Source organism: Carcharodon carcharias, chromosome 21 (genome assembly GCF_017639515.1).
Source record: "Carcharodon carcharias isolate sCarCar2 chromosome 21, sCarCar2.pri, whole genome shotgun sequence".
Classification (NCBI taxonomy): Eukaryota; Metazoa; Chordata; class Chondrichthyes; order Lamniformes; family Lamnidae; genus Carcharodon; species Carcharodon carcharias.
In genome coordinates, this window is record NC_054487.1 from 22,261,127 (window position 1) to 22,273,907 (window position 12,781).

The following is a 12,781-nucleotide window of genomic DNA, read 5'->3' on the forward strand; positions in this document are numbered from 1 at the left end:
CCCTAGCATTGGAGTCCGTACCTTCAGCTGCCTGGGTCCTGAGCTCTGGAATTCCCTCCCTAAACCTCTCCAGCTCTCTCCCTCTGTCTCCTCTTTAATTAGATTCCTTAAAAACCAAAGATGCTAATTCAATCACCTGTCATAATGTGGCACAGTGTCATATTTTGTTTGATAATGTTCCTGTGAAGCACCTTGGGAAGTCTTATGCTGTAAAAGGGGCCATATGAATACAAGTTGTTGTTGTAAATCGCTCTGCGGTCTCTCCCTGTCCAGGGGGAGAGCTGTAGAATTCTTGTTACTGTTGAATTCATCCACCATTTACCTGAAGTAAAGAGCATTGGCCTCAGCACAAATGATAAAACTTGCGTTCTGTTGCTGTGCTCCACAGCTCCTTTTCTGAGACTGAGCATCATCTCCCTCAGGCTCCTGGTCATTCTGAAGATATTGACCACTGCGACTTCCTCTTGGAAAACCATTGTAGCCCATTCCCACCTGTGGAATGATCATGATTGTTTTATCAGTGCAGGCAAATCTGTCTCAATGTTTGAACAATATTCGAATGGTATGGATTTAAAGTATAACCTGTAGGGAAAAGTTTGAACTTCCAAATGAACAAAAATTGAGTGAATCTTTATAAATATACATCCAGTACTTACGAAGCAATCATTCTGGTAGATCAGTGCCCCTACTCCATGGCCAGGACTGTCTGAAAATCACAAATACACCAATTATTGAACGGGAATTGTTGACATTGAATGGAGGCTTTTAAACATGTGACTATAATTTCCAAGCTCCAACATGTTGGTTTAAGGGATTCTGATTTCTAAGGCTGGTCTAGCACAGACTGGACAACATTTCTGCTTAGTCACCAAAGAATTGGATGCGGATCACCCTGTGCAGACTGCAATCATCTGATCATGTCTTCCAGTCTCCTCTTCAAACTAGTTCACTTTATGATAGAACTTGGGTATAAATTGAACCTGTTTCATTTTTATAATCTGGATTCTTGACCTCAAACTCATCCTTCTCAGCTGCACCATCACTTCAGTTCCTTCTCCCCTGACTCCATCTCCCTTGGTCCCCCGAACCCTGACTCCATCCCTCTCAGTCTCCCCAAACCCTGACTCCATCTCCCTCCTCCCAATCCCTAACTCCATCTCCCCACCCCCATCCCTGACTCCATCTCCCTCAGTGTCCCCGAATCCTGGCTCTATCTCCCTCCCCGCGATCCCTGACTCCATCTCCCTCCCCCCGATCCCTGACTCCATCTCCCTACCCCCGATCCCTGACTCCATCTCCCTGCCCCCGATCCCTGACTCCATCCCCCTGCCCCCAATCCCTGACTCCATCTCCCTCCCCCCGATCCCTGACTCCATCTCCCTCCCCCCGATCCCTGACTCCATCTCCCTCTCCCCGATCCCTGACTCCATCTCCCTCCCCCGATCCATGACTCCATCCCCCTGCCCCCGATCCCTGACTCCATCTCCCTCCCACCGATCCCTGACTCCATCTCCCTCCCCCCGATCCCTGACTCCATCTGCCTACCCCCATCCCTGACTCCATCTCCCTCAGTCCCCCCGAACACTGACTCCATCTCCCTCAGTCTCCCCAAACCCTGACTCCATCTCCCTCCTCCCAATCCCTAACTCCATCTCCCTACCCCCATCTCCCTACCCCCATCCCTGACTCCATTTCCCTCCCCCCGATCCCTGACTCCATCTCCCTCCCCCCGATCCCTGACTCCATCTCCCTCCCCCCGATCCCTGACTCCATCTCCCTCCCCCGATCCATGACTCCATCCCCCTGCCCCCAATCCCTGACTCCATCTCCCTCCCCCCGATCCCTGACTCCATCTCCCTCCCCCCGATCCCTGACTCCATCTGCCTACCCCCATCCCTGACTCCATCTCCCTCAGTCCCCCCGAACCCTGACTCCATCTCCCTCCTCCCAATCCCTAACTCCATCTCCCTACCCCCATCTCCCTACCCCCATCCCTGACTCCATCTCCCTCCCCCCGATCTCTGACTCCATCTCCCTCCCCCCGATCTCTGACTCCATCTCCCTCCCCCCCGATCTCTGACTCCATCTCCCTTCCCCCCGATCCCTGACTCCATCTCCATCGATTCCGCCAATCCCTGACTGCATCTCCCACACCCCTGATCCCTGATCCTGTTCCTCTCCCTTGCTATCTCTTAAGCACAACTGTTTCAGCCATTCATTGCCAGATACACATTGGCAGAATTGTAACTGGTTTGCATAATGTAAATGACCTCTCACCTGAATTACAGTGCTGGCCTGGACACCCATCCTAGGACTGTACTCAGGGTGGCAGCAGTCAATGTCATTGTAAATGGGGTTTGTGATCCAACGCCATTTTAAGGCCACTGCCAGCCCACTTATGCCAAATGGGGCATTTTAAGTTCAGGCGTCCTCAGTCACAATGCATTCACACATTACATTTACCAGCTCTGACTCTGAACCAACAGGGGTTTCTCATTTTATGTTTGGTTGGTTAAAGTTTCCATTTAAATTCCTTTCCTGTTCTTACATCTCCTTCTTTCTTCCTTATTCCGACCTTGTAGTCTATAGAATTTTCCTGATATAAGTTTAAATTCTTCATTTTAGAGATATCTAACCAGAATCGTTCATTTTGCAGTTTGCTCCATCCCATTGGATACATGAAAACATGTGGAAGTTACAATGGGAAACAGGCCATTCAGCCCAACAGCCCATGTCTGTGTTTATCCTCCACAAGAGAAAATAATTCAAATCCCATTTATCTGCCGTCTTCCCAGATCCCTTCATCCTCTTCTCCTTCATTCCTCTTTCCAGTCTGATCCTGAATATCGACATTGTTTCTACCTCAGTCACTAGCTCTGAAGTGAATTCTATGAGCCTTTATATGAAGAGATTTAGTTTTGAACAACCGGAAACAGTCAGTCCCATCCTTCGATAATTTTAAACACTCTTACCTTATTCACCGGTAATTTGATTTGTTCCAATGACGAAGAACTAATTTTCAAGCTTTCATGAGTATTTATTGTTTCTGGCACCTCCTTCATGCCCCAGGTGTCCTTTACATTTTCAGCCACACTGCCTCATTAGATCAATAGAAATAGGAGCAGGGGTAGGCCATTCCCTCAAGCCTGCTCCACCATTCAATAAGATCATGGCTGATCCGATTGTGACCTTAACTCCACTTTCCTAAACCTTTGATTCCCTTGTCAATTAAAAATCTGTTAATTCAGCCTTGAGTACATTCAATGGCCCAGCCTCCACTGCTCTCTGGGGAAGAATCTAGAGGGGCTGTTGCCAAAAAGATAGTTTTTTTGTGCACCTTTGATAATGCATTTTGGGGTTGTTTTGTAAGCTTTTTCTAACTGTGTATCTTTTATCTTGTAATTTTAAGTTTATTTTTCTCTTTTCATAAACATTTGAATTCTTCTGGAATTCATTGGAAAAACTCAGCAGCTGTCTGACAGCATCTGTGGTGAGAGAAACAGAGTTAATGTTTTGAGCCCAATATGACTCTTCATTGGAACTGAAGAGAGGTAGAAATGTGATGGGTTTAATGTTGTTGAAAAAGGGGGGAGGGGAGCAAGAGAGAAGGTCAGGGATAAGCTAGAGGGCAAGGTTGACTAAATGACAAAGATGTCATGGAACACAAGGCAAAGGCAGTGGTAATGATAATATTAAATATACAAAGCATTGGTCCAGAGTAGGTGTTAACAACAGAATAAAGGTTAGCTCTGTCTGAAAGCAAAAACATGAGAACAAGATACAGGCTGGCACTTGGGGGAAAAAGTCAAAATGGAGGACAGGGTTCAACTCAATGTTGAGTCCACGAGGCTGTAAAGTTCCTAATCAGAAGGTGAGGTACTTTTCCTCCAGTTTGTGTTGGGCTTCACTGGAACATTGTAGGAAGATGAGATAAGAACCATAAGCATGATAGTAAGATGGTGAATTGAAATGGCAAGCGACAGGAAGGTTGGGGTCATGCTTGCAGACTGAGTCAAAGTGTTCCACATAGCAAAAACAAAAAATGCTGGAAAAACTCAGCAGGTCTAACAGTGTCCATGGAGAGAAAGACAGAGTTAAAGTTTAACGTCTGTATGACTTCTTCAGAGCTAAGGAGAAGTTAAAATGGGATGAAATGTATACTGTTAAGGGGGAGTGGGAAAGCTGGATAGAAGGCCAGCAATAAGTAGAGGCAAAGGAGAGATTGCCAAAGATGTTATAAACAAAAGGTCAAAGGGGTGTTAATGGTGGTGGTACTAGCTAAAGGAACTGCTGATGGTGACATTAAGGATAGAAAGCAGAACGTGATAATAGCCGGACAAGTGTAAACTCTCTGGAAAGAACAACATGAACAAGTGACAGATGGCCCTTGTGGGAGTGGGGTGGAGGAAGGGGACAGTTGTAGGAAAAAGGATCGAAAAATAGGATAAAAGGTGGGATAAAATAATGAATAAAAATGAAAATAATAAAGATAAAAATAAGGGGATAAAAAATAAAAATTAAAAATTAAAAATGAATATTGAAAAAAAGGGATAAAAAAGAGGTGAGGATAAAGGAGAGAGTTCATGGTCTGAAGTTGTTGAACTCAATGTTAAGTCCAGAAGGCTGTAAAGTCCCTAGTCGGAAGATGAGGTGCTGTTCCTCCAGTTTGCATTGGGCTTCACTGGAACAATGCAGCAGGCCAAGGACGGACATGTGGGCATGAGAGCAGGGTGGAGTATTGAAATGGCAAGCGACAGAAAGATCTGGGCCATGCTTGCAGACAGTCCGAAGGTGTTCCGCAAACCATTCACCCAGTCTGTGTTCGGTCTCTCCAATGTAGAGGAAACCGCATTGGGACCAGCGAATGCAGTAGACCAAATTGAAGGAGATGCAAGTGAAGTGCTGCTTCACCTGAAAGGAGTGTTTGGGCCCTTGGATGGTGAGGAGAGGGGAAGTAAAGAGGCAGGTGTTGCACCTTCTGCGGTTGCATGGGAAGGTGCCGTGGGAGGAGGATAAGGTGTTGGGGGTGACGGAGGATCAGACCAGGGTGTCCTGGAGGGAACGGTCCCTATGGAATGCCAACAGGGGGGGTGAAGGGAAGATGTATTTAGTAGTGGCATCATGCTGGAGTTGGCAGAAATGGCGGAAGATGATCCTTTGAATGAGGAGGCTGGTGGGGTGAAAAGTGTGGACAAGGGGGACCCTACCATGGTTCTGGGAGGGAGAGAAAGGTGTGAGGGCAAAGGTGCAGAGGGTTGGACATGGCTGAGGGCCCTGTCAATCACAGTTGGGGAAACCTCGGTTAAGGAAGAAGGAAGACATGTCAGAAGTGCCGTTTTGGAAAATGGCATCATCGGAGCAGATGCGACGAAGGTGAAGGAACTGAGAGAATGGGATGGAGTCCTTACAGGAAGCAGGATGTGAGGAGCTGTAGTTGAGGTAGCTGTGGGAGTTGGTAGGCTTGTAATGGATATTGGTGGACAGTCTATCACCAGAAATTGAGACAGAGAGATCAAGGAAGGGAAGGGAAGTCGGAGATGGACCATGTGAAGATGAGAGAGGGGTGGAAATTGGAAGCAAAATTGATCATTTTGTCCAGGTCCAGACGAGAGCATGAAGTGGCACCGAAGCAATCATCAATGTACCGGAGAAAGAGTTGTGGGGGGGTGGCCTGAGTATGAATGGAATAAGGAATGTTCCACATACCCTATAAAGAGTCAGGCATAACTGAGGCCCATGTGGGTAACCATAGCCCCACCTTTTATTTGGAGGAAGTGAGACAAGTTTAAAGAGAAATTGTTCAGTGAGAGAACAAGTTCAGCCAGACAGAGGAGAGTAGTGGTGGATGGGGATTGTTCAGGCTTCTGTTCAAGGAAGAAGCGGAGAGCCCTCAGACCATCTTAGTGAGGGATGGAGGTGTAGAGAGATTGGACATCCATGGTGAAGAGGAGGCGGTTGGGGCCAGGAAACTGGAAATTGTTGATATGACGTAGGGCATCAGAGGAATCACGGATGTAGGTGGGAAGAGACTGGACAAGGGGAGAGACGGAGTCAAGAAAGGAAGAAATGAGTTCTGTGGGGCAGGAACAAGCTGACACGATCGATCTACTGGGACAGTCCTGTTTGTGGATTTTGGGGAGGTAGAAGCGGGCTGTCCGAGCTTGGGAGACTGTGAGGTTGGAAGCTGTGGAGGGAAGATCTCTGGAGGAGATGAGGTCAGTGACAGTCCTGGAAACAATGGCTTGATGTTCAGTGGTGGGGTCATGGTCCAGGGGGAGGTAGGAAGAAGTGTCTGAGAGTTGGCGCTCAGCCTCTGCGAGGTAGAGATCAGTGTGCCAGACAACAACAGCACCACCCTTGTCAGCAGGTTTGATAACAAAGTCAGGGTTGGACCTGAGAGAATGGAATGCAGTGAGTTCATAAGGAAACAGGTTAGAGTGGGTGAGAGGGGCAGAGAAATTGAGATGGCTGATGTCATGCCAACAGTTCTCAATGAAAAGATCAAGAGCAGGTCAGAGGCCAGAGGGAGGGGTCCAGATGGAGGGAGAATACTGGAGGCGGGAGAAAGGATCCGTTGAAGGGGGAAGGATTCCTGCCCAAAGAAATTAGCACAGAGGCGAAGGCAGTGGAAGAAGAGCTCAGCATCGTGCCGAGCCCGACATTCATTGAGGTGAGGGTTTACAGGTATGAAACTGAGTCTTTTGCTGAGTACTGAACATTCAGCATCAGAGAGGGGAAGGTCAGAGGGTATGGTGAATACACGGCTGGGGCTGGGATTAGAAGATGGGATGGGGGTCAGAGGAATGGGAAGGGGTGGAGGGTCCTGGATGGGTGTTGGCGTCGATGAGTTGTTGGAGCTTGCGTTCCTTAACACCTGAAAGGAAGAAACAAAGTTTCTTGTTAAGGCGTCGGGTGAGGCAAAGAATAAAATGAAACTGGGGACAAGGACAGACAAAGACAGAGATAGGGTGAGTTGATGCCGCTAGAGGGAGAGGTTGACTGTGTTCATATAGCAGCGCATGGCACTGAGTGTGGATCTCAGGATGCAGCGAGAACAGCAGTCCGAGGATCGTTGTACATCCTGGGGATACCTGTAATCCTGGGTGGTTTCAAAACATGAGGGATGGAACTTCAGTTGGAATCCACATGGGGTAAGTCGGAAACAGAGACAGTCACTGAGGAAGGAAATATGGCTGTGAAAGTGAGCTTTGGTAAATACCTTGTCAAACACCAGGAGGGAAATGGAAAGCAATGAAGGTGAGCAGGGCAAAAGAGACGAGCAGAAATCCTGTCGGAGAGAAGAGCAGTACTTCTTCAAGGCGGGCATTCCTGGAAGAGAAGGAGCAGTTGATTAAACACTAAAATAAAGGCAAAATACTGGGGATGCTGGAAATCTGAAACAAAAACAAAAAATGCTGGAAAAACTCAGCAAGTCTGACAGCATCTGTGGAAAGAAAGACAGAGGTAACGTTTCGAGTCCAAATGGCTCTTCCTCAGAGGTAAAGAGAAGTAAAAATTGGTGAAATTTATACTGTTTAAGGGGGCTAGGGCAAGTGAAGCTGGATAGAAGGCCAATGATAGATGGAAGCAAAGGAGAGATTGGCAAAGATGTCATTAAAAAAAAGGTCAAAGGGGTGTTAATTGTGGTGGTACTAGCTAAAGGAGGTGCTGATGGTGACATTAAGGATAGAAAGCAGAAGGTGATAATAGCCAGACAAGGATAAGAACAACATGAACAAGTGACAGATGGGCCTGAGTGAGGGTGGGGTGGTGGGAAAAAAGATTGAAAATAGGATAAAAGGTGGGGATAAAATAATGAATGAAAACAAAAATAAATAAAGATAAAAATAAGTGGATAAAATGTAAACATTTAAAATGAATATTGGAAAAAGGAGATAAAAAAGGGGTGGGGATGGAGGAGAGAGTTCATGACCTGAAGTTGTTGAACTCAATATTAAGTCCAGAAGGCTGTAAAGTACCTAACTGGAAGATGAGGTGCTGTTCCTCCAGTTTGTTCCTGGCTTCACTGGAACATTGCAGCAGGCCAAGGACGGACATGTGGGCAAGAGAGCAGGGTGGTGTGTTGAAATGGCAAGTGACAGGGAGGTCTGGCTCATGCTTGCAGACAGACTGAAGGTGTTCCGCAAAGCGGTCGCCCAGTCTGCGTTTGGTCTCTCCAATGTAGAGGAGACCACATGGTAAGCAGTAATGACAGTAGACGAGATTGAAAGAAGTACAAATAAATCACTGGAAGGGGTGGTTGGGGTTTCAGGCAGTGAGGAGGGAGGAGGTAAAGGGGCAGTTGTTACATCTCCTGCGATTGCATGGGAAGGTGCCGTGGGAAGGGATGAGACATTGCAGGTGATGGAGGAATGGAACAGGGTGTCACGGCGGGGGGGAATGGTCCCTACGGAATGCTGACAGGGGAGAAAAGGGGAAGATGTGTTGGTGGTGGCATCTTGCTGGTGGAGTTGGCAGAATTGGTGGAGGATAATCCTTTCAATATAGAGGCTGGGAGGGTGGAAAGAGAGGACCAGGCAAACCCTATCGTAGTTCTGGGAAGGCAGGGAAGGGGTGAGGACAGAAGTGCAGGAAATAGGTCAGACACGGTTGAGGGCCCTGTCAACCACAATTGGGGAGGGAGGGAAAACTTAACTGAGGAAAAAGGGAGAAATGGCAGAAGTGCCATTATGGAAAGTAGCATCATAAGAACATATGTGATGGAGACAGAGAAACTAGGAGAATGGAATTGAGTCCTTGCCGGAGGCAGGAGGTATAGTTGAGGTATCTGTGGGAGTCGGTGGGTTTGTAATGAATATTATTAGACAGACTATCCCCAGAAATTGATTTCTTCCTCGAACAGAGGCCCGAACAATCCCCATCCACCACTGCTCTCCTCCGTCTGGCTGAACTTGTTCTCACACTGAACAATTTCTCCTTAAACTCCTCTCACTTCCTCCAAATAAAAGGTGTGGTCATGGGTACCCGCATGGGCCCCAGCTCTGCCTGTCTCTTTATGGGGTATGTGGAACATTCTTTGTTCCAGTCCTACTCCAGCCTCCTCCCACAACTCTTTCTCCGCTACATCAATGATTGCTTCAGTGCTGCTTCATGCTCTTGTCTGGACCTGGAAAAATTTATTAATTTTGCTTCCAATTTCCACCCCTCCATCATTTTCACATGGTCCATCACTGACACTTCCCTTCCCTTCCTTGACCTCTGTGTCTCAATTTCTGGTGGTAGACTGTCCACCAATATCCATTACAAGCCTGCCGACTCCCACAGCTACCCTGACTACAGCTCCTCACACCCCACTTCCTGTAAGGACTCCATCCCATTCTCTCAGTTTCTTCGCCTCCATCGCATCTGTTCTGATGTTGCCACTTTCAAAAACCATTCCTCTGACATGTCTTCCTTCTTCCTTAACCAAGGTTTTCCACCCACGGTGGTTGACAGGGCCCTGAACCGTGTCCGGCCCATCTCCTGCGCATCCGCCCTCACACCTTCCTCTCCCTCCCAGAAACATGATAGAGTACCCCTTGTCCTCGCTTATCACCCCATCAGCCTTCGCATTCAAAGGAACATCCTCCGCCATTTCTGCCAACTCCAGCATGACGCCACCAACAAACACATCTTCCCTTCACCCCCCCACCACCAACCCCCCCCCCCCCCCCCCCCCACCCCCAGCAGCATTCTGTAGGGATCATTCCCTCCGGGACACCCTGGTCCACTCTTTCATCACCCCCTACACCTCAACCCCCTCCCACGGCACCTTCCCATGCAACCGTAGAAGGTGCAACACCTGCCCCTTTACTTGCCCCCTCCTCACCGTCCAAGGGCCCAAACACTCCTTTCAAGTGAAGCAGCATTTCACTTGCACTTCCCTCAATTTAGCCTACTGCATTCACTGCTCCCAATGCAGTTTCCTCTACATTGGAGAGACCAAACGTAGACTGGGTGACCGCTTTGCAGAACACCTTCGGTCTGTCTGCAAGCATGACCCAGACCTCCCTGTCGCTTGCCATTTCAACACACCACCCTGCTCTCATGCCCACATGTCCGTCCTTGGCCTGCTGCATTGTTCCAGTGAAGCTCAACACAAACAGAAGGATCAGCACCTAATCTTGCGACGAGGCACTCTACAGCCTTCCAGACTGAAAATGAGTTCAACAATTTCAGATCATGAACTCTCTCCTCCAGCCCCACGCCCTTTCCAATCCCCCTTTTTCCAATAATTTATATAGATTTTTCTTTTCCCATCTACTTTCATTATTTTAAAATGTATTTGCATCCATTGTTTTATCTTTACCTTTTAGCCTATTTCGATCCCTTTTCCCACCCCACCGCCACTAGGGCTATCTGTACCTTTATTATCACAATCCTTAGATAGTATCACCAGCTTCAACCTCTTTGTTCTTTTGTCTGTGACATCTTTTGGTTATCTCCACCTATCACTGGCCCTCTATCCAGCTCTACTTATCCCACCCCCTCCCACCCCTCCTTGAACCAGCTTATATTTCACCTCTTTTCTATTTTTCCTTAGTTCTGTTGAAGGGTCATTTGGACTCGAAACGTTAACTGTGTTCCTCTCTGCAGAAGCTGTCAGACCTGCTGAGTTTCTCCAGGTATTTTTGTTTTTGTTTTGGATTTCCAGCATCCACAGTTTTTTGCTTTTATCTTAAGGAAAAGGAAGTGCTGGAGATGGACCATGTGAAGGTGAGAAAGGGGTAGAAATTGGAACCAAAATTGATGAATTTTTCCAGTAGCAGATGAGAGCATGAAGCGTCACTGAAGTAATCATCGATGTACCGGAGAAAGAGTTGTGGGAGGGGGTCGGATTATGACTGGAACAAGGGATGTTCCACATACCCCATAAAGAGACAGGCATAGCTGGGGCCCATGCGGGTACCCATAGTCACACCTTTTATTTGGACGAAGTGAGACAAGTTTAAGGAGAAATTGTTAAATGGGAGAACAAGTTCAGCCAGACAGAGGAGAGTGGTGGTGGATGGGAATTCTTCCAGCCTCCATTCAACGAAGAAGCAGAGAGCCCTCAGACTGTCTTGGTGGGGGACGGAGGTGTAGGGGGATGGAGGTGTTGGGGGGATGTAGGGGGATGGAGGTGTTGGGGGGATGTAGGGGGATGGGGGGATGAAGGGGGATGGGGGGATGTAGGGGGATGGGGGGTGTAGGGGGGGATGGAGGTGTAAGGGGGATGGAGGTATAGGGGGATGGAGGTGTAGGGGGGATGTAGGGGGATGGAGGTGTAGGGGGGATGTAGGGGGATGGAGGTATGGGGGGATGGAGGTGTAGGGGGATGGAGGTGTTGGGGGGGATGTAGGGGGATGGAGGTGTTGGGGGGATGTAGGGGGATGGGGGGATGTAGGGGGATGGGGGGATGTAGGGGGATGGGGGGTGTAGGGGGGGATGGAGGTGTAAGGGGGATGGAGGTATAGGGGGATGGAGGTGTAGGGGGGATGTAGGGGGATGGAGGTGTAGGGGGGATGTAGGGGGATGGAGGTATGGGGGGATGGAGGTGTAGGGGGATGGAGGTGTTGAGGGGATGTGGGGGATGGAGGTGTATGGGGGATGGAGGTATAGGGGGATGGAGGTATAGGGGGATGGAGGTATGGGGGGATGGAGGTGTTGGCGGGATGTAGGGGGGTGGAGGTGTTGGGGGATGGAGGTGCTGGGGGGATGTAGGGGGATTTAGGTGTTGGGGGATGGAGGTGTTGGGGGGTCGTAGGGGGATGGAGGTGTTGGGGGATGTAGGGGGATGGAGATGTAGGGGGATGGAGGTATAGGGGGGATGTAGGGGGATGGAGGTGTTGAGGGGATGTGGGGGATGGAGGTGTATGGGGGCTGGAGGTATAGGGGGATGGAGGTATAGGGGGATGGAGGTGTAGGGGGATGTAGGGGGATGGAGGTGTTGAGGGGATGTAGGGGGATGGAGGTGTAGGGGGATGGAGGTGTTGAGGGGATGTAGGGGGATGGAGGTGTAGGGGGATGGAGGTATGGGGGGATGGAGGTGTTGGCGGGATGTAGGGGGGTGGAGGTGTTGGGGGATGGAGGTGCTGGGGGGACGTAGGGGGATGGAGGTGTTGGGGGATGTAGGGGGATGGGGGGATGTAGGGGGATGGGGGGTGTAGGGGGGGATGTAGGGGGCTGGAGGTGTTGGGGGATGTAGGTGTTGGGGGATGGAGGTGTTGGGGGGATGTAGGGGGATGGAGGTGTTGGGGGGATGTAGGGGGATGGAGGTGTAGGGGGATGGAGGTGTTGGGGGGATGTAGGGGGATGGAGGTGTTGGGGGGGGATGTAGGGGGATGGAGGTGTTGGGGGATGTAGGGGGATGGAGGTGTAGGGGGATGGAGGTGTTGGGGGATGTAGGGGGATGGAGGTGTAGGGGGATGGAGGTGGTGGGGGGATGTAGGGGGATGGAGGTGTTGGGGGGGATGTAGGGGGATGGAGGTGTTGGGGGGATGAAGGTGTTGGGGGGATGGAGGTGTAGGGGATGGAGGTGTTGGGGGATGGAGGTGTAGGGGGGATGGAGGTATAGGGGGGATGTAGGGGGATGGAGGTGTAGGGGGATGGAGGTGTTGGGGGGGATGTAGGGGGATGGAGGTGTTAGGGGGATGTAGGGGGATGGGGGGATGTAGGGGGATGGGGGGATGTAGGGGGATGGGGGGTGTAGGGGGGGATGGAGGTGTAGGGGGGATGGAGGTATAGGGGGATGGAGGTATAAGGGGATGGAGGTATAGGGGGATGGAGGTATAGGGGGGAT

At 49.7% G+C, this 12,781-nt stretch overlaps 1 protein-coding gene across 2 annotated transcripts in view; it reads right to left on the reverse strand.

Moving 5' to 3' along the window:
• LOC121292987 overlaps nucleotides 1–12,781 on the reverse strand; it is a 228,994-nt gene that overhangs the window by 79,591 nt on the left and 136,622 nt on the right. For both annotated transcript variants that reach the window (XM_041215514.1, XM_041215515.1), the window contains exons 16-17: nucleotides 657–706; nucleotides 323–492 (exon numbers count right to left, since the gene is read on the reverse strand). In XM_041215514.1, the coding sequence (XP_041071448.1) occupies nucleotides 323–492; nucleotides 657–706 (220 nt within the window). The remainder of the gene's footprint in view (nucleotides 1–322; nucleotides 493–656; nucleotides 707–12,781) is intronic.